General features: G+C 40.1%; 1 protein-coding gene across 1 annotated transcript; it reads left to right on the top strand.

Moving 5' to 3' along the window:
- Nucleotides 1-13,357: 13,357 nt before the first annotated feature.
- LOC118573643 (melanoma antigen preferentially expressed in tumors-like) lies at nucleotides 13,358-15,906 on the top strand. The gene is made up of 3 exons (XM_036173922.1): nucleotides 13,358-13,653; nucleotides 14,074-14,658; nucleotides 15,393-15,906. Exons 1-3 carry the CDS (start codon nucleotides 13,358-13,360, stop codon nucleotides 15,904-15,906), a joined length of 1,395 nt encoding a protein of 464 aa, XP_036029815.1.
- The last annotated feature ends 6,710 nt before the right edge of the window (nucleotides 15,907-22,616 follow it).

The following is a 22,616-nucleotide window of genomic DNA, read 5'->3' as shown; positions in this document are numbered from 1 at the left end:
AGGCATTGCACTGCATCTGTGTGTAACTTCCAGTAACATAGTCATTTTGCTAATCTGTGTGGGTGGGAAGCTTTTCGCTCTTCTAGTGTCTCTTTCCATTTCTTCAGTGATTTAATGTTTTCATTTTTCAGTGCTTCACTCCATCAGTTAGGTTTGTTCCTAGGTATTGTAAATTTTGGAAAACACCATGCCTGGGATTGTGTTTCTGATTTATTCCTCAGTATCAGGGTTTTGGTCACTAGACTTCGCAGTTTCATATGCTGCTGTGCACCCTCCTTCCTTGGTGGAAGTGTAAAGCACATGTTAGTGTTTGTGTTTGAGTGTTTGTATTCTTTTCACCATATGAGCACATCACTTGCCCATAGAGATTATTTAATCTCTTCTTTTTTGTTTTTTTTTTAATTTTTATTGATTCTTTGTGGATTTCACATCATGCATTCCAATCACACTTATCTCCTAGTCCCCTTGCACCTGCTCTCTGCCCTTGCAACTCCCCCCACCATCAAAATCAAATTTAGAAGAAAAACCAAGAAAAAAAAACAGAGCAAAGAAACAAAACAAAACAAAACAAAATATAAATAAATGAGAGAAAAATCTCATCGTGGAAGCTGTAGTGTGGCCTGTTGAGTACACAGTTTATTTAGCCTTTAGTTCATTCATCTTTACTTTTAAATGTTCATTGCTATGAGCCATTAGTCTGGTTCAAGACCTCTGGCCTCTGCTACACCACTGATACTGGGCCCTCACTGGTTCTCCTCTTGGATATCCATCCTGTTGTTGATCTGTGTCATAGAGATCCTACTGTTTTGGATCTGTAGGTTTGTCCCCCACACATGCTCCAGTAGTTCATAGATGAGGTGTATGTTGGGGTAGGATAACTCATAGTCCTGGTTCTGGGCCTCGGGGGTGGTAGCTGTGTTGGTCAGCCTACCAGCTTTCCCTCATTGACACTACCAGCAAGTTCCCCAGCACTGCCTAGGTTAGCTCACCCAATGCAGCCTGCACCAAGAAGAGGGGCTAGTTTTCCTGCTCTTTTCTCAGATCCAGGACACCCAGACTCATATCAGGGCCAGCTCTACTGTTTTGCCCAGGCAAGGTGCAGGGCCTGCTCTCCCGATTGCTGTAGAGGTCATAGGAGGGAGGGCAGGGTCAGTTCTCCTGCTCTCACACCTTCAGGGCTGGCTCACCTGTGTCCCAGACAACAGGGATAGTTATTGTGTGCTGCCCAGACAGGGAGCAAAGCCCACTCTCTTATGCATTGCAGCTGGTGAGGGTCAGTCTCATTCTTGTGACTCCAGGGCCAATTCTCTCACCTGCTACAAGTGGTAATGGGTGAGAGGGGGAGGGCATCTTTCCTTCACCCATGCCACCACATAGCAGACAAGGGAAATGGGGTGAGCTCTCCTGCTCTCACTCCCCTCAGGGTCAGTTCATATGTGTCCCTGACCACAGGGTCTATTCTAGTGTACTACCCAGGTGAAGTGCACACCTGTGGTGAGGGATGGGGCCAACTTTCCTGAGTGCAGGGGGCCAACTCCTGCTACAGTATCCAGTGAGGGCCAGGCCCAGCTATCCAAGGGCCAGTGGAGTGTGGGGCTGGCTCAGCATGTCATGGTTCCAGTGATCTCTTCTGCTAACACAGGCCATGGACATCATCACAGACCCCAGCTGCAGCAGGACCAAGGATCCAGACATGGCCCTAGGCAGTGACCCAGGCCCAGACATCTCCATGGCTTGAGGTAGCAGCACTAGCCACCCAGATCAGTAAGGCCCAGGCAGCAGCATGATCCTCAGGAAACAACATGGTCTGAGGTGGCTGACCAGACCCCAGCCATCTACTTGGCCCTCAATGGTAACAGGAGCCGCAGGCATCAACCCAGACCATGGCTGTTGTAGGGACAAAGACCCAGACAATGCCTTTGGCAGCAGCCCCAGCATGGGTGACACCATTGATCTGGGTGCCAGCACAAGTCACTCAGATCAGGATGTTCCTGGTGGCAGCATGACCCTTGGACACCCTCATGACCACAGGTTGTGGCCCAGACCCCCGGGCCTCTATGTGGTCTTTGGTGGTAACATGGGCCATGGACATCAGTACAGACCCAGACATGTTCCTTGGCAGGAGCCTGGGACCCAGGTGGCAGTGCAGGTTACTTGGACCAGCATGGGCCCAGTGGCAGCGTGGCCCTTGGACACCAACATGGCCCCAGGTGGTGGCGTAGAACACAGGGCCCTGCACAGCCTCCAGAGGCAACAGGAACCACAGACATCAACACAGACCCTCCCCACCCCTCCACCCCCCTACCCCCGCTCGACTGCTGTAGGGCCCTAGACCAAGACCTGGCCCTTGGTCATAGACAGGCCTGGACTCAGGTGGCCAATTGGCCATTAATATCAGCCCATTTTCACCACTTTCACCTCTCCAGCCCACCAACCATTCTGTCTCTCCCTCTCTTCCACCTCCCCACCCTGTACTCTTTCATCACAATGGTACCCAATCACCCAGCGCCAGGGCTCTTGGTTGGGTCACAGGTGGCTCTTGGTTGAGTATTGTCCACCCCAGTTACAAGGCATGGAACGAAGCTGTTGCCTTTCCTCTTTCCTGTTCCCAGGCCTAGAAACCTCAAGAGTGCTTGGTAAGATGCCTCAGGGGTGATTGGTAAGATGACTCCTGATTGATTTGCTGGTTGGGCTGTTGGTTGATTCTGACCTCCTCAGATCAAAACTTCTGAGAGGGTGCCATCTGTTTCCTCTGCCTACTCATGTCTGGAGTTAACCTCTTCTTTTATTTTATCCCACTTATTTCCTTCTTTTGTATTATTGCTGTGGGCAAATCCTTCAAGCAGCATATTGAAAAGGGTTTGAGGGAGAAGATCCCATTGTCTTATTCCTTGACTTTAGATAAAATGGTTTCTGGTCTTCACAATTTAGTAGAATGTTAGCTATAGGTTTGTTATGTAGAACCATTTTAAGTTGAGGTGTGCTCTTAGAGTCTTCAGGGCTTTTGTCACTAACCAGTCTTTAGCTTTTTCAAGGTCTTTTCGGCATGTTTTTCCAGTTTTAGGATGTGCCCTGCTTAAGCAAGCACACTTTTCTGCTTGATATTTTAGATCATCCTGTGATCTCGGCTCTGAATGTATTTATGTGCTGGATAATCTTTATTGATTTGTGTAATGTGAACCACCCCGTGTCCCTGATAGGAACCCAACTTGATCAAGATGTTTTTAATATGGGCTGGAGAGCACACTGCATGGCCTGAGTTAGATCTTCTCTGAGTTTTGCCTTCACTATTTATTTATTTTTATGTTGTTGATGTTTATGTAGACTTTGCTTGAATCTTTCCTTCAGTTCTAATGTTCTTTAGGTTAACTGATATTGATACGCTTTGCTGATGAACGTTTCTACACTGCTTTTTGTTTGTATTTTTTATTTTTAGTTCTAATAATTCTATTTTTTATTTGTTTTCAAACTCACAATTCTTGCTGACGTCTCATGTATGTTTTTGGTTTGTATCTCCATGTCCTTAGTTGGATTCCTTCACCTGCTACTTTGTATCTTCTTTGAAATCACACAATATTTTTTCATGTGGAGTTTGAATTCTTAGCCCAACCTTTCAACCACTTCATTGCCTTTAGTTTTAATCATTTGAGGGGTTATGATTATTTTTCTTGCTTTTCATATTACTTGTGCTTCTGTGTTATATTTTATTCATCATTTACTATTGGTTTCTCTTCAAGTTTTATTTGGAGATGCTAGGAGCATGTTCAGAAAGGACAAAAATAACTACTATAACAGCTGTAACACCAATATAGACCATGTCTATAAAGAGACATAAAATTATTAACTCCGACGGCCCAGCACAAATGAGAATAGAACAGGAATCAAAGCCAGTGTGCAGTGGACTGTGAAGTTAAAACTGCGTGGGGTCCATGTGGTTTTAGAAAATGAACTGAATCGACTGAGTGGGTGGGAGGAACCTAAGAAGAAGCAATGCTGAATAAAAGAAAGTGGAGAAGGAAAAGGGGGAAGCATGTTAGGAAGAGGAGGGGAAAGAGGAAGAGATAATGATAGGAGTGCATACTTACAAATGTGGGAACAAAACTAGGTAAATGTAAGGAAAGGACTAAAACCTAGAAGGTTTGAAAATGCTGTAAAGTACAAATGATACAGAAGCATAGTGGAAAGAAAAGGAGGAAGCACAATAGGCAAAACCAAAACTTTTTAAGTGTCCAAGTCTTAGAGATGCTTATTTCTAGGTCCACTAATAGTGGAGCTTGCCAGTTGGACGTGGTAGGGAACTAAAATTGGACTACCTTTATTATAATTGTTTATTTTTAATGTGTGTGTGTGTGTGTGTGTGTGTGTGTGTGTGTGTGTGTGTGTGTGTGATTGCATGAGTTTATATGAAACACAAGTGTGCTGGAGCCCGTGGAAGCTGGAACTGAAGTTACAATGGTTGTGAGCTGCCAAGTGGGTTCTGCGAACCAAACCTGGTCAGGCTTTTTGTGAGAGCAGTAATTTCTTTAACTGCTGAGCCATCATCTATCTAGCTCAGAATTTGGATTCTCTTACCCTTGGTAACCTTGGTAAACTTTAGGCTTGTACTGAAGCCCCACCAGTCAGACTTGAATTGTCTAGTGTAGCTGTCTTTCATTTAGGAACCTCCCTTCTTTGTGTCCCAGGAGTCTCTGCGAAGACTGGGTTCTTCCTCTCTCTAGAGACTCTCCAGTTTATGAATGCTGAGTGTGCTAATAATGTCCATGTAAGGGTGTAGGTAATGAGTGTCTTTTAAGACTAGGGGAAGGAAATAGAGCACTGAGATCTGTGCTGCAATGTTGGTCTTAGTGTGGTCCTTTTTTGCCCAACAGTAGACCATCTGTGAGAAGGAGGAGGCTGCTGCACCCCGAGGCCTTCGTGGACCTGCAACTCAGGATTCTCCATTTCACCAGCATTGAACCACACAGAAGGTAAGTGGCTGCAGATGTAGAACTGCTCCCCAAACTCAAGCGTGGGATCACCAATGTCTCAGTCATCACCAGGTGGTGGAGATTGCTCATGACCACACAAGTGGTAGGACCTCAGAGCAGTGGGCCCTTCAGTACCAGAGGATCTACTGCCTACATTTTATAGTGTGTCCTTGCCTGTCATTCACACAACCCATCACCGCCTTCGACAGGTGTCTCCCACAAAGCTGGTCTAGTGGACTCTCTATAGTCCTTCTCATTTACTAGAGGAGCTTTGTCTTAAATAGTTGGCCTCCCACAAAATTGCACCTGGATGGACAAACCTCTGGGATACTAGGAAGAAAAAAATCAGATTTTTTTCTTCATGATCATTTATTACACATATGGAATCAGTTGTTGTTTTTGTTCTTTCTGGGGGGTCCCACCACCTAGCTCCCAAATAAATCACACATAGAGGCTTATTCTTAATTATATAAATGCTTAGCCTTAGCTTGGCTTACTTCTAATCAGCTTTCCTTAAATTTGCCCATCTGCCTTTTGCCTCTGGGCTCTTCCTTTTCTATTCCTGTATACCTTTCTGTGTTTCTTACTCCGTGGCTTGCTGTGTAGTTGGGTGGCTGACCCCTGGGTGTTCCTCGTTCTCTAGCTGCTACTTATTTCATCCCAGATTTCTCCTTCTGTTTATCCTCTCTGCCTGCCAGCCTTGCCTATTTCTCTCTCCTGTCTCACTATTGGCCATTCAGCTCTTTATTAGACCATCAGGTGTTTTAGACAGCCACAGTAACACAGCTTCACAGAGCTAAACAAATGCAACATAAACAAAAGTAACATAATATTAAAATAATATTCTGCAACATTCAGTGTCATCCCAGATTTACCAACTCAATTTAAGGATTGTGAAACTGGTAGGCATGTTCTTTCCATAAAAAATCCCAGTCTCAGGGATGAACAGGCTCAATGGTTAAAATATGTTCTTTCATAGGACCTGGGTTCAATTCCAGGACCTCCTACATGGTGGCTTACAACTGTCAGTAACCCTAGTTACAGGAGATCCAACACCACCTTCTGGTCTCTATAGGTATTCAGATATATGTGTGGTGAGCAGTTATACATGCAGGCAAAACACTCACACCGAAAATAAAATTAGAATAAAATAAAATAGAAATATCAGTCTCTTTACCAGGGGTCTCCTGTTTTACATTTTGGATGAGCCTTTTCCCTTCACCAGTCCTGGCAGGTGGTGTTGTTTTGTGGTACTGTGTTTTGGGTTCATGGCCTTTCTATTTCTCCATACTGCATCTTTGGTGATTTCTGATGCTTCAGTGCTCTTCTCATCCTGTCTTTTAAATAAAGTCCATCTTTTTTTTTTTTTTTTTTAAATCATGACTCTTTCTTTTTATGTGTTGTCTGTTTGGGTATTTCTTATTTAGATTCAGGATCCAGGCTGGCCTCAAACTCCCTATGTGGTCAACAATGACCTTGAACTCCTGATCCTTCTGTCTCCACCTACCAGATGCTAGGGTCATATGTGGACATGGCCGCCATGTCCAACTTTTATACTGGCTCTTTAATTCAAGATTTGACATGGAGGCAGTTTATAGTCTGTCAGCTTCACTCTGACATTCATGTCTTCTAATGATTAGATTGAAATCATACATATTTGACAAAAAATTGCCTGTTTTTCTGTCCACTCATGCATCCTACTTATGCAGGAGGTATGCCTTCCATAATATTTTGAGTGGGCACTGAACAGATAAATATATAAATATATAGAAGTCTACTAGTACAGCCTAAGACTGGTGGATATCACATGGTAAGAAAACCCACAAAGTGGAAGAAAGTAAGCAAGTGATTGCTGTGTGGGCAATCTTACTAATAACAAGGCAACAAAATAACCTGGTTAATACAAAGATGATTTGCCTGCTTGAACAATCTTGTGGGTTTGTGGGAAATTACATCGTGATACTCAGGCATACAGTGTGTTGCAGTCCACATGCTAAGGAAAGAGGCTACTTTAGCTAGGGAGCATCTTTCTATGGGAAGCCAATAAAAGGAGGACAACTCGTTGTTCTGCAGAAGTCCACTCGGTTTTTCCTCCTGATGGCAAAACACGCATATCTTTGGTATTTCATTTTAAATCTCATACCACATTACCACAAAAGCGATTTTGTTCCCTGTCCTACTTCCTGTCAGGGTAGTGACAGTGCATACATACGTTACATTACTGATAATGCTCACTTTAATCTTGTCATTACATGTAACATTTATGTTGGCCCAGTGCAAGGCTACTGTTACCTCCTTTAGAAATAGCCTGGTGAAGGAAACAGTTTAGGATATAAAATATCCTTTATCTTCTCAGACTCTGACTTACTATATTTAGAACTGTTCTAGGGACCTAGCCTGAAACAAATGTTACCTAATGCTGATCTTCAGATTTCCTCATTCTTATGATATATATTGTTTGGAATTCTTTTAAAGGGGGAGCACTCTTTTCTTCACCCCTTCATTTATTTGTTTAATTTATTTATATTATTATTTGGTTATGCATAATGAATATATCTTACATTATAATCATATTAAAATATAGTTTTGTACCTTAAACTGTTCTAGGTTTGCTCATTGGGACTGCCTTTTAGTTAGTTTTATACTCACATTTCTTTCTTACATGCATTTTCTGTCACTACCCATGGCTGATATGTAAAATTAAAGCACAAATATAATAAAAATAATTTTTCAAGGGTATCTTATACATTTCATCACCACTGTCTCAGATTAAGTTCACTTTCTCAAGGAGTCTTTTTTTCCCTTTAAGAATGTTATTTAGAAACTAATGCCTTTGTGTATGTTCATTTTTAATTGGGTTTCACTTCTGCTAGGTCCTGTGCGTAGAAAGAGGACCTAGTATATTGGGTTTACTTAACCATTTTTATATAAACATGTTTATGTATTTCTGCATTTAACTGTATGAGTTGATAGGACTCAAATACATGAGATTCCAGTCTATTCTAGCCTTATCTGTAAGTTACTTTTTCTGATCTATTTTGTATCATCTTTGATATATTTACTTATTTTTTTCATTCCTAGTCAGTATATACAGGGTAGTTTCACAATTACTAACCAATATCTCTGTTAGAAATGACTTATTAGGCCAGACAGCAGTGGCACATGCCTTTAATCCCAGCACTCGGGAGGCAGAGGCAGGCGGATCTCTGTGAGTTCGAGGCCAGCCTGGTCTACCAAGTGAGTTCCAGGAAAGGCGCAAAGCTACACAGAGAAACCCTGTCTCGGAAAAAAAAATGACTTAACAGATGTCTTTGTACAGTTCTTTCAGTCTTTCCCTTGAAGAAAAACGTTAACTCGGTGCTTTCCAAACCATTTTCTTAGTCATTCCTCTATTGTTGTTATATTTATTTACTATACAGTTAGTTTAGGAACTGGGAAGATGACTCACTTGGGGAAGTACTTGCCACACAAGGACGAGGGGTTCTAAGCTTATGTCCAGCACTAATGTAAAACTTAGGGATGGCTGTGAACATCTGTACTCCCTGAGCTGTGGGAAGTGAGGGAAAGACAGAGACAAATGGCATCCCTGTACTCATTGGTCAGCCATGCTGACCAAATCAATGAATTTCAGCCTCAATGAGAAACCTTATAGCCAAATGCAGGGAGGAATGAGACAACGGATGCCGATGGCTGTCTTTGCACCCATGCACCCATGCAGCCATGCAACCATGCAGCCATGCAGCCATGCAGCCGTGCACATACATACACATGCAGGCATCCCCCAAAGTATAGTTAAGTTGTTAGCGCTTCAGTCACCTCCATATTCTGCTTCTTAAATCGTTTTACTTGTCCCTTGCTATCAACAGTGCACTGGTTCCAGAACTCTGTCAGTGCGTTTTCAGCGAAATTCTGTGCAAGTTCATGATCTTTGTATCCTATGGTATAGTATTGGCATATAAGGTACTGTGTTCCTCATTATACATTAATTCATCTATAAATTACAGTTTCCAATTCAATGTAAATGCTATGTGAATTACTGTGCTATATTACTTAGGGAATGGAGGCAAGAAGATACCTTGCACATATCCACTACAGAGAGGTTTTTCAGAGTATTTTCTATCAGTGGTGGGTGGAATCTGTTAACAGGACTAAAGATACTAAAGGGTAACTGTGTTTGTGTTTTGGCTATGTGAGAATTACTATTATTCCAAAAACCTGAGTTATATAAAACTGTGTGTTGGGAGAAGTGCCACTCCTCTCTCCTGCCTTCTGCCCTGTTCTGATTTCCTATTTCCTTCCTCTCCTCCTCCTGTAGGGATAACTGCTGCATTCAGTTACAGACTCCTCTCTCCTGTACTTTGCAAAAGAAGAAATTACATGTCTTGTTATATAGTCCCTCTTATATTAAAGGTAACAAGATAAACCATCCTTCTCCTTCTTCTTCTTCTTCTTCTTCTTCTTCTTCTTCTTCTTCTTCTTCTTCTTCTTCTTCTTCTTCTTCTTCTTTTTCTTTTCCTCCTCCTCCTCCCCCTCCTGCTCCTCCCCCTCCTCCTCCTCCCCTTCCTCCTCCTCCTCTTCCTCCTCCTCCTCTTCCTCCTCCTCCTGCTCCTCCCCCTCCTCCTCCTCCCCTTCCTCCTCCTCCTCTTCCTCCTCCTCTTCCTCCTCCTCCTCTTCCTCCTCCTCCTCCTCCTCCTCCTCCTCCTCTTCTTCTTCTTCTTTCTTTTGGTTTTTCGAGACAGGGTTTCTCCATGTTTCTTTGTGCCTTTCCTGGAACTCACTCTATAGACAAGACTGGCCTTGAACTCAGAGATCCACCTGCCTCTGCCTCCGGAGTGCTGGAATTAAAAGCATGCGCCACCACCACCTGGCATCCTTCTATTTTTTTTTCATTTAATAGCATTTGTAGGAATGACACCCTGCCATTTCACAGATTTCCATTATCCTTTTTCACATTTGTATCAGATATATTTGTATGAGCATACTGTCTTTTTATTTAAATATTCACCTATGTCTGTTATAAATTGTGTTTAATATTTTGAAATTTTTAATGCACCTATGAATATCTCTAGGCAGATGGATTTTTGTATTTATGGAAATAGATCTTCATAGGCCCTGCAATAGGGTTATTGAGTCAAATTTAAGATCATACGTAGTTTTGTTAGACAGTTTAAAATTTTTTTCCCGGAATCATTTTCCTACTTTTCACTTCCACAAGCAATGTGTGAGAATCACTGTTTTCTCATAGCCCTATTAACAGAATATGCTGCTTTTACTTTATACATTTTTGCCTGTAGGTGACCTGACACTAAATGATAACCACACAGTTGTTTTTATATACACATGCCTAATGGTCATTAAAATTGAGCTTTTTATCATTTTCGGACTATACATTATTTTGCATGAATTACTAATTCACATCTTTTCCTAATTTTTATACCAAATTTCTGGTCCATTGTCTTTCAGTTTTAGATATCTGTAGATAATTAGCACATTCCAGTTGTCTCTGAAATTTTTCAGCTGCCTTTTTATTTAACTGTGATTTTCATACTTTGAAATACTTTCATGTGACCAAATTGCTTCTTTTTTCCTTTGCCTCTAGAATTTGAGTGATATTTAGAACATCCTTTCCTCCGGGGAAGTTAAAGAAGAGCTGCCACATTTTCTTCAAGAAGCTGTGTGGTTTAAGTTCTTTTAAAATTACTTTTATGTTTATGAGTGTTTTTCCTGAATGTATGTATATGCATCACATGTTTCCTAGTGCCCTTGAAAGCCAGAAGAGTATGTTGGAGTCCTTGGAACTGGAGTTATACAGGCAGTTGTAAACATTTATGTGGGTGCCAGGAACTGAACTCAGTGCTCCGGATGAGCAGCACATACTCTTAACTGTTGCTGAGCCAGTTCCCTAGACCTTGGTTTAACTTTGTGCTTAGATCGTTAACCTATGTTATTATTTATGTATATAAATGGCACATTTTATAGATCTATTTTAAAGTTTATTCTAATTGTCTCATACTCCCCTTTGCTCCACTTTTATTAAGCACTAATTTCCATTGGTGTTGACGTTTATTTCTAGGTTGTTTAGGCTAATCCATTGGGCTGTCTATTCTTGTAGTTTTTTTCTTTTTTATTTCACTTTATGTGTCTGGGTATTTTGCCTGCATGCACGTCTGTGCACCTGTGCATGTCTGGTTCCCATGGATATCATAAAGGGTCTTGTATCCCCTGAAACTAAAGTCACAGATGGTTGTGAGCTACCATGTGGATGCTGGGAATCAAACCTGGGTCTGAAAGAGCAGTCAATTCTTACTTAACTGCTGAACCATCTTTCCAGCTTTTATTTCCTTTTTTATAAAAAAAAATATTTATTTAATGTACACTGGTGTTTTGCCTGTATATATTTTGTGTGAGGGTGTTGGATCCCCTGGAACTGGAGTTACAGACAGTAGTGAGCTGCCATGTGGGTGCTGGGAATTTAACCCGGGTCCTCTGGAAGAGCAGCCAGTGCTCCAAGTTGTTTAATACCATAAAATGTTTGCAGATATTTTTCAAATTGAATTAAATGTCTATATCTGGGAGAAGAGACATATTTTTGATACTAGGATCGTCAGGGAAAATAAAATCACAGCAGTGGCATTGCTTTGGCACTCTTAAAATGGGATCTGGAACCGTTGTTAAACCAGACTTCAGACACTATTAATACTTCAGACTACATTGTCTGAATATTTACACATTCACCCAAGAACAGGCTGACCTTAGCTACTAGCATGAACTTCAACTTTTGAAACAAATTTCACTAGTGTTTGTAACAGTTTGTGCTATCATCACCCTTGCTTCCTGAGTCTGCCCAGTCCCTTTCCTACAAGCAAGTTTGACTTTTCCTTCAGACAGGGGAATCACAGTTCTTGACAAAGGGGGTGCAATTAAACTCTCTTACCCCTTACAGTGTAAAAGGAGCCCAATTTTTAGAATCTTGGAACATAGTTTTCAGGATTACTTGAATGTTGTCTCCTGGGATTGCAATCCTAAGAAGTCTCATGTTGATGTAATTTTTCTTTGCCTTTGACCAGGGTGAATTTTATCTCAGTTGGCAAGTTATTCTATCCAAGGACAGTGACTGAGTGGCAAGTTATTCTATCCAAAGACGGTGTCTGAATGTGTACAGGCTCATAGTAAAGTGCCCTAGAGTAGGTATGTGACAAGAAACAGAATTTTTTTTTTTGATGGTTTTAATGGTTTGGCTTGTAATTTTACTCATTTGCATGATATTACATTGTTTTATATAATATCTATTTTTATCATTCTATGTTCTGGCACCTAATGCCATCTAGTTCATTTTGTCATTTTTTTATGGTAGAGAGAAAGGTTATGCATACTCTGATTTTATTTCTTATATATTACAAGAGTCTTATTTCCTGCTTTTGTTTCTTTTTATCATCATTATCAAAGTTCCAGGCAAAACTTCTCCCATCTCTCTGCTTTTATTCTTCCCCATAAGCTCTATGGTTCAAACACTGACATTTCAGACCATTCACATTCATTACTTAATGCCATTCATTTAGTTGTTAACACATATTAATCACATCTGAATGGGAGTCATTGTGGTATTTCCACACTGTTTCTAGCTTACTTTCATTATATACAACTATACTTTTTCACCTTCAATCCTCAACTATGGCACTCTTTCCAGATCCAAGGAATCACTGTTCTGTTTTCAGTTTGACTGCTTTTTGGTTTGAATTATGGGGAAAAAAAAACATTAAGGATTTGAATTGGGCTTTTTAATGCTTCCTTTAGCATTGGTACATATTTTTCCTATTTTAGGCTTATTTCAGACCTAATTTTTCTGTCTGAGGTTTTATGTCAAGTTCAAGGCCCTAATTAGATTTCTTCATTTCTATATCTTGCAAGTTTTTGTCCATCTGCTTCACTACACAAAATTTGTGGTAATGAAGTTGGACTGGCTGCAATTTCAGTCTTTTTCTCTTTAATAATTGTCATTTTGACATTTTGTTATTTTCTGTTTCCAAGATAATGATGATTATATCAATATTATGTATATTTAAATTTTCATTAATAATGCTTGTATCTTTTGAAAGGAAATACTGGGTATCAGGTAGATAACTAACTTTGTCTTCTACTAACCATTTATTTCTAATGCTAGTCTTTCATGAACACACAATACACATTTGTATACACACGAATTTGTATACTCACAAAAATCAGTTTCTAATCTATGGCTACAGTAGAGGTCACTAAATGTGCTTATCAGTCACATAAAAATTATTCTGCAACTAATATATTTTCTACATTGCTCACATTCATTTTAAAAAAGCATCTAAGCTATCTTCTCAGGACTTCTAAGTATCTCTCATCCTGATGCAGGTTTATTTATGATGATGGATGAAAGGGACCCATCTACACTGTTGGAACTTGCTATACAGAGTCTACTGAGCAATGAACCTGTTGCAATTCATTCCCTCGGGGAGATCCCCAGGGAGCTTTTTGTTCCGTTGTTCTCTGCTGCCTTCATGGGAGGATATAGGAAGACACTGACAGAAATGGTAAAGATTTGGCCCTTTACCTGTCTCCACATTGGAACATTGAGTGTACAGGAACCTCAACGGGAACTCCTGAAAGCCATGGTTGAGAGTCTTCAGTTCCTACCTGTCCAGAACTCGGATGCTAGGTAAGACTTTGTATAGTAAAGACATGGTAAGACACAGGAGATTATTTCACAGCCTGCTACTCTTCCAAAGGTAGTAACTAGTGAATGTTGAAGATATATGTGTGAAGCAGTTGGTCCAAAACTTTGTAACACACTAAAGGCTGATATATTCAATGTTCATTATGAAATTTATGTTATTGAGGGTATCATTGATGGATTTACATAACAGGTGTTATTACACAGAAGAAAGACACCAACTTTAAGATTGGAGAGGATTTAAGGAGAATAAAAGAGAGGGATGTTGAATTTTCATGATATAGAACTTGTTGGTGTTTGGCATAAAGAGTGCAGACCAAGTCCTTACATGCCATTGTTGGCCTTGTGGGTTTGCATTAAAATTTGCATCCCTCTTAGATGTTCTATCTCCTCTTTCCACTATAGGAGCCCTAAACTGAGGATCCTGGATGTAAGGCAAGGTGTTGACTGCAGAACAACATGCCCTGAATTTGGAATCAGATCTCCTACTTGTTTTCATGGCTGTACTCACTCTGTACGCTCTATTCTGAAGTTGGAAAGCCAGTGCAGCATTGTCAATTCAAAGGTTAAGAGTCAATCCTCAAAGCAGCCTATGGAAATACTAGTGGACCTATCCCTCGATGGCACCTTGAGAGAAAGGGAATTTTTTGCTTTGCTTCTGAATAAAGTTGAACAGAGCTCAGGGTCATTGCACCTCTGCTGTCGAGATTTGCAAATTGATAAATTTTCTTATGCCAGAAACACTCTGAAGTTTCTAGATCTGACATGCATTCATAACCTGGCAGTTGATCAGGCTTCACTGAGTGAAGTTACCACCATTTTGGCTCACATGATCTATCTGGATAGCCTTAGTCTGTCTAAAATCACTTTTAGGTCTTTGCATGGGAAAGTCTTCCAAATGTTTCTCAACTGTCTTAGGCAGATGAACTGCCTGAAAGAGTTCAACTTGTCTTCGTTCAGCCTCACGGATCATCTGGCCAGCCTACTCAGGTGAGGGCTTGGTATATGTACCTGGGTTCTTGAACCGCTAGCCTGTTAAGACAGGGGAGAATTCATCCCTGGGAATTCCTGAGATCCTTAAAACCCTTTATGCCTTTTATCTCTGCCTTCCAGAGAATTTGAAAGTAGCCATGCAAAAAAGTCTCTCTCATAGTCTTAGGAGAAAAACAGGATAAAAAAAAAAAAACCCTAGTCAGCTGAGCATGTGCAGGCAGTGTGCTCATTCCAGAAGTATAAAGGAGAAAATAACAATTCAGTCCTCCTCTGGCCATCGAGAGAGGAAGAGGAGGAATTGAGAGAAAGACTTCAGGTTGGGCACAGGTGCACATAGCCATATCCCCATAGACAGTAATGTCAGAGCATTAGGAGAATCTCCAAGGCTCAGGCCATGAATGTAGAGGCTCTCACTTGTGGACTGGCCAAAGGGAGCTTCCAGTTGGTTGCTCCGCTACCTTTGATTATATTGTAATTACTAAGTAGATAATATTTTCCACTAAATCTTTGGCACAAATCTTTATATTAACATACTATGAAAATTCTCAAGGATACAAATTCTATCTGAGAATATAAAAGTAACATTTATGGGTCACAAATCTATTGAGTGAATTCAAGCCCATATTGTTAGCTGCTGCAATGTATGTGTGCAAAACAGCTTGCTTATTCTAGATTCTTTGGACTATTTTCCCTCATCTGAGAGTCATTCTATCTTTGTTTTCTCTCCACAGAGCCTTACCACCTAATTTGGACTTCTTGTATCTGCCATTCTGTGAAATTTCTTACAGAGATCTCAAATTTCTGTCTCAGAGCCCTCAGGCCACCCACCTCAAGCTGTTGAATCTTAGTAACAACCCAATGTATTGGGATGATTGTGGGCCTTTTCAGATTCTTTTGCAGAAACTCTCAGATACCTTGCAGCATTTGGCTATAAATCATTGCCATTTAACAGATGCTACACTCTCTGCTATCCTTCCAGCCCTAAGTAAGTGTTCCCATCTCCGTGTGATTAGCTTTGTCTCTAACCCCATTTCGATGCCTATGCTTATGAGAATCCTTCATTACTTAACACCTTTGATGGAGTTGAAATACGTGATTTATCCTATCCCTGTACATTGCTATGAACAATGGCGTTTTAATGGCAGCTTAGACCGACAGAAGCTTGCTGATGTCCAAGCACAACTGAAGGCAATGCTACAGACAGCCAAGCGGAGTGACATGAACTGGATCACTTACTCTCAGTAACGTCAACTAAGATTCAACCCTAATGTGTGACCTGTTAAACGTTCAATGTTCATTTCTGGAGCTCTCAGAATCATATGTAAGATCCTTACGTTACAGAAAACTATAGTTAGAAAATATGGACATGTAACTGATAGCTGTGAAGCAGTAACTCCAAGACAAAAATAGACAACTTTGAGAGTGCCTGTGTCTCTTTTTGTTGTTCTTGCACTTACTTCATCTTACTGACTTAAGTGTTAGGTATATGATATGCCATAACTACATCATGGTACACTGTATGTTTTATTCACTTGTGGGTACCTAACACAAGTACTGTTGCAACTTTTTCTGGATTTGTTTGTAGAGGGGGAGGTGTCCTTGAAGACAAAGCTTTTGCCCTCCCACCAAGTTAATTTAGATTTCTCATATTTAAGGTTTCCTTGGGCTATTTATGAGAAGCCAGCTGGAATTAACAGTGAGGAAAACACTTTACACCAATAACACATTGATACATTTACCTACATTGTTACCTCCTTTTCTAGGTTTCAGATTACTGAGGCAGTTTTTCTTTGCTTCATATATCAAACATCTATTTGGGGTATTATTCTCCATACTAAAAATTTAAATGTAGATAAGATAAATTTCCTATATGAAACTATTCAGAATCCAAATGTGTATATATTTTATTTGTCCTTACACTGTTTCTTAGATCACTACTTAGTTACCCTTTTGGACCCTCAATTTTGCTTTTCTTGTTCTTGTTATACTTTTTGTTCAATACAAAGTAAACATCACATTATTTGGATATCTATTCAACAGCCCATGGCTTAACTATTACCTCCTTAAAGAGTTTATTGTCTCATGTCCATTAGTCTTCTTGCTAACATGCAGTATACCTCTTGCAGGCTGCAAGAATATATCATGGAGATTTAGCTATATATTAAAGCTATACCTTGACCGGCCAAGGGTCTGTCAAGAGGCAAGGCGTTTATTATGAATATTTGGTGCTATCCAGTCTTTAATATTCCAGCTGTCTTCTACTATGAAATTCTTGCCTCCCCAAATATTTTCAGACCCATCGAACTTCCAGGTTATTAAAGCCCCCCTATGCCCAGCCCCCCTCCCATCCCCCCTCACACCCCCTCCTGCTGAGCCTGGGAGACAAGCTGGCTGGAGACTCATAGCTTTGCTTCTTGTGCAAATGAAGCTCAGGCCATCCCCCTGACCTGAGGCCCAGTGGCTCTCCAGAGCAACTGACTGAGAACAAGATGTTTTTACATATCAAGATGAGAGGTAGAATAACATTACTGAGGAGGCAGAGAATCACATGCCCAGGGAATAAAAGAGCAGGCATTTTCTGTAGAAACGACCGACCGAATGGGCATGGCAAAAGAGAAGAGAGGAAGACAGAGGTTCCATAGAAGGTAAGCAGATCTCGAGTAGAGTTTTCTGAGTGCCAGGAGTAGAGAGTAGCAGAGATGGAGAAAGAAGAGACAGAGGATGAAGATGAGGCTGGGAGCATAAGAGTTTAGTTGTTAGCAGGACTATGAGTAGGGAGCTGTATGGCTGGAGGGAACTGAAGCTATGTAGACATGATTTCATCTCAGAGAAATAAAGTAGACGAGTAAAGAGCTTGGTATGCCTAGAGTTATTTCTGCCTTAAACGCCTGTCAGAACTATAACTGTATTGATAGAATTTTGTCTTAGAGGAATAAAGTTAACAGACATAAAAACATAGTGTACATAGGTTTTTTTCCCCCTCAGATATCCTACGCCAGATGTAGCTAAACCCTGGGCCCCTGGGTACTCCATATATACCTAAGACAATTGACTTGTAAGGAGGAAAAGTTTGTTTCTTACTTGCACTGCTTTCATTTTGTGGTTGATTAGTCCCATCACTTTGGGACTTGGGCAAGGTAGGTAAGCATGGTAGAGAATCTGTGGTACAGAGATGTGGTTTCACTACATGAGGGCCAAGAAGTAGAGAAAAAAATGTGATACCAGTATACCAAGTCAAGACCACAAGTACAATGAGTTATTTTCCTGAATAGGCCCAGTACAAAGCTTCTACTACATCCCAAAGTGCCATTAGTGGGGACCAAAATTTATCACCTGAACTTTTAAAGAAACATTTAATAGGCCATCCATAATACTTTCTATGCTTCCTCTAATTTCTTTTCTACCCATTGCTGTCACTTAATGCATCAGATACATTTTCTATGCAGGATAGGCCATCCCCTATGTATTCACTGTTACTGCTTTCCCATAATTGCTGCCTTATCAGCTGTGCTACATTCTCACCATATGTGGTAAGGATTCCTAGACATCCAAGACTTAGTAAGAAACAAATAACATAAAATCAGTATTTAGTAGTTTAATGATGCTGTCATTATGTTGAAATCATAATACAATGTATTCCAAAGACATAGTTAAAAGTGCATAAGCTTAATATTTGTTCCCATCACATGTTTAAGTGCCAACACCACCGCATTTCAATGACATAGTAAGAAAAATGTTATGCCCAGATCATGACTCCAAAGAGACCACCAATGACCATGGATGTCCAGAATGCAACAGCAAGGTTTATTCTATAGATACAAACCTAGACAGGGAACTTGTTCCTGCACCCAATACAGTGAGGCAGGGAGGAGTTGCTCTTTCTTTGTGAGGCTAGCTTTTTAAAGGCAAAAACCACAAGCCCTTCAGGTGGTCGGAGGGGGTTGGCTTGGGTGCTACTGGGATTGGTTTTTTTTTATTTTTGAAGGTCTCTGTTCTCTTTTAATTGGGTGATGGTATGTAACCTTGAAATTTACTGGTTGGGGGTTACAATCATCATTTCGGGGGCAGTCCGACACAAGTCCCAGGCTTTGTCCTTGAGCTGCCATGGGGGCTGGCCCAGTGGTCCAGGCTTTGTCCTTGAGCTGCCATGGGGGCTGGCTGGCCTAGCATGTACTGACTGTGGGGGCTGGCTCAGTGGCCCAAGCTCTGTCCTTGACTCAGGAACGTAGCTCTAAGTTGGTGAGGGGTCCCAGACAGTAAACAACTGGCTGAACCTTGAGCAGTCAGAGTATGTGCAGAAAGGGAGCTACTGCAAGGACTATGTCTTTTGTTCATGGCCCTCCCAGAGACTGCTGCTCAAGTCTCAGGAAACTGAAATTGAGACCTAATCTCTGAGAGAAGACTGAGCAGCCTGTTATGGTATCTGCTTGGTCCTTTCAAAAAATAGTTGAAAATTAGTAATAGTTACTGCATAGTGCTTTCTTGTTGAAATACTTTAGACTACATCTTAAAGACAGAGAAAAAAGTTAAAATAATAAATACCAGCCTTATATTATCTTTGTATTGAAGGATAGCATAATATATTTCAGACTGACTTGATAAAACATTTAAATTAATTTTAACTATTTTGTTGTTAGTTAAATTAATGGAATTTTGTTGTTAGTACTCATATTATACTTTTAATGTAGATGAATATAAGAGATCTAGTCAGTCATTTAAATTTGCTTTTACTGATTTGAGTTTTGTTGATTACAGATACATTTCCAAATTAGGAAGAATGACATGTTCAAATGACATATAATTCACATGTAGTATTTCCTTTGTGATAGAATACTTCAAATACTTAAAAGACAAGTGAAAAGTTAGTGATTTATTCATACTTTTCATATTGATTGTATTATGATACTATGATGCACAAAAGAGCTACAAAAATGTCCATATAGTGAGCAATTGCTTTCTGTGTTAACATTCTTTTATTTTTGGCATTTGCTCCGCTGTTCCTTAACACTTCTTTTGGTTTATACTTTTCTTGATATTACTCTTACTATATTGTCTACATACACTGTGCTCCCATTCTAATCAATGTAAGAGTAGGATGATATTAGGAAGTGAGCAATTATAGCAAGATTAAAATATTTCCTTTTCCAATATAGTTCTGTCTCTATCACCACATCCTGGGATGAAAATGAGAACACACAATGAACAGATAGTTAGGAATACCATTCTTGTACTGACAATGTGAATTATCAATTCCTTTTGCAAGAAGGTGGCTTTCAATTCTTTGCTTCTAGAAAATTTGAAAAATTACTTGTGACTTTTAAAATAAGGAACAATTAAAAGAAATTGTTAAAGATACTATATCCTAAGAATTGACTGCTAATTTAAAACCAAGTCCTTCTATTATCATTTGTTGGGGCAATAAACACAAATTGGCAGAGTATTTCTCCCCATACAAAAGGACTTATTTTAAAGCATGTGTTATTAACCTGAACAGATGTAATTCCTCCATTAGAGTAATAGTCTTAAGGATAAAGAAACTTCAGAGTAAAAAGTTTGACTGTCACCTACATAAGCTGTGCTGATTAGAAAGAATTGTATTTTCCATCATGTCAAGGAGAAGAGAGAGAGAGAGAGAGAGAGAGAGAGAGAGAGAGAGAGAGAGAGAGAGAAGACTGTCACTTGAATCTACCAAATAGCTGAGGTAGACTCAGTTCTATAGAGGACTCAGCCTCTCCAGGGAGAAGCTGGATACATAACTCTGTGCATAACCCAGAAAGAGAGAATGCTATGAAAACGTGTTAAATTAGCTGAATATTGTAGTGAATTGTTAAAGATCGAGTATGGCGGTATAAAACCCTGGAAGCTCCAGGAAAGAGGGAGTTCACACTTGTTTTCAAGTTTTACTCCCTGGTGGATTTCTACGAGATACAAGACCTGAGAAATAGGATGGAAGATCAGAGTGAACTAGCTTAGTATAAGCCTATGAGAAGAAATGAATCACTGCTTTAGGGAAAAAATAAAAAAGACAAAAACACCAGCAAGATACCATGTCTGTATAGTTTCCTGAAAGGAATTGAAATATCAGTTGAACTTTATTGTTCAAAGTCATGGGTAAGCATGCATAGGATGAAAAAGTTAGAAGAAAAAGACCCTACAATAAAGAGATGAAAAAGACAGAGAGCCATGCTGTACATAACTTTTAACAGTAGCATTACAGTTTTATACTGCTTCAGACACAGAGGCCGGACATTCACATATAATTACAAATAAAAGCCAAGTTTGGATGCCTCATGTAAGTGAGGGAAGTGAGCTAAGAACACACACACACACACACACACACACACACACACACACACACACAGCTTGTTTAAGGTGGAAACTTAGAATGGAGAAATGTCCTACTCACCAATAACAGGCCAATACAAATGCTATAAAAGTTAGAAGTTTGCTAACAGGAGAGGTGTGGATATTCAGCAACAGACACTGTCTGTTGTAAAGACATGCAGGCATGACTCAAATGGGAGGATGTAGCAGGACCACTCAACGGAGAAAGCTTTTAGGCTGGAAATGATGTCACACACCCGCTATTCTGACAAGAGGATTTAGAGTCCGAAGTTATTTCATCATGGTCCTAATATTGCAAATTTTTGCTACATGAAACCTCACAGGGAGGATAAGAACTCAAAACTATTCTGTCAAATAATCAATGCTGAATGATGCAGCATTTTTTAATCTAGTGAACTTTTATTATATTTTGCTTTTTTGATCTTATGGCTTATTTTTGTTACTTTAAATTTTTAAACATTTTAATTTTTATTTATTCTTTCAAAATAAATTTCACACATGTATAATGTACCTTGAACATAGTCATGCCTCACTTCCCCCTTGAACTCCCCCCAGGACCCCATCAAATCTCCCTTCCAACTTCTGGTCCTCCTATAATGATTTATTTTGATCCACTAAGTTCAGTTAATTCTGTATATACACACATGGCATGAGGAATCTACTAGTTTCAATGAAAATTGACTTTGCTTTCCTCAGCAGCCATTGACTTTAAATAGCTCAGGAACCCCCTCCTCTCTCTATGTTTGAACCTTTTTTTTTTTTTTTTTTTTTTTTGGTTTTTTTTGAGATGGCTCAGCTGTTAAAGGCTAGGCTCACAGTCAAAAATATGTTTGAAGTTTTAACTGGCTTGTGGAGATCTTGTAGAGGTAGGCTGCAAGGGTTCATGCAATAGGGGTTCATGTGTACAACAGCCACGTCATAAGCAGAGGACAACATTTCAGCACTCTTCCCCATCCTTCAACTCTTACATTGTTTTCTAGCTCTAGTTCATGTTGTTCCCTGAGTCTCAGGGGTGCAGTTTGATATGGATAGCCCATCTATGGCTGAACACTTACAGTCAATTATCATCAGTGAGATTTTTTAAGTAACCCATGTCTTCTGGAAACAGCACTATTTAGTAATGTAGGATACTTCTATTCAAACTCCTTAAAACCATATTGTTAAACTAGTTTACAAGGTATGCCAGGCAGTGGTAGCGCATGCCTTTAATCCCAGCACTCAGGAGGCAGAAGCAGGAGGATCTCTGTGAATTTGAGGCCAGCCGGGGCTACAGAGCGAGTTCCAGGACAGGCTCCATAGCTACACACAGAAACCCCATATCAAAAAAAAAAAAACAAACAAACAAAAAAAAAAAAACCCAACCAACCAACTGTAGTTAGAGCTTTCCTGCCTGGCCCAGAGTCAGGACAAATCTCTCTTACCCGCCAGTCCCACAGCTACTCAGACCCAACCAAGAAAGCACACAGAAACTTATATTGTTTACAAACTGTATGGCAGTGGCAGGCTTTTTGTTATCTAGTTCTTCTATCTTAAATTAACCCATTTCTGTTAGTCTATACTTTGCCACATGGCTTGTGGCTTACCAGTCTCTTTTCATGTTGCTTCTCCTG

Source organism: Onychomys torridus, chromosome X (assembly GCF_903995425.1).
Source record: "Onychomys torridus chromosome X, mOncTor1.1, whole genome shotgun sequence".
NCBI lineage: Eukaryota > Metazoa > Chordata > Mammalia > Rodentia > Cricetidae > Onychomys > Onychomys torridus.
The sequence above is the reverse complement of the archived record's forward strand: the minus strand, read 5'-3'. Positions and strand labels throughout refer to the sequence as shown.

What these genes read in the sequence shown, in the direction of transcription:
- LOC118573643 (XM_036173922.1), top strand. Translation starts at nt 13,358, where the DNA reads ATGATGATGGATGAAAGGGACCCATCTACACTGTTGGAACTTGCTATA. An exon ending in GTCCAGAACTCGGATGCTAG is followed by an intron (nt 13,654 to 14,073) that starts GTAAGACTTTGT and finishes TTTCCACTATAG; the next exon opens with GAGCCCTAAACTGAGGATCC. An exon ending in CATCTGGCCAGCCTACTCAG is followed by an intron (nt 14,659 to 15,392) that starts GTGAGGGCTTGG and finishes TTCTCTCCACAG; the next exon opens with AGCCTTACCACCTAATTTGG.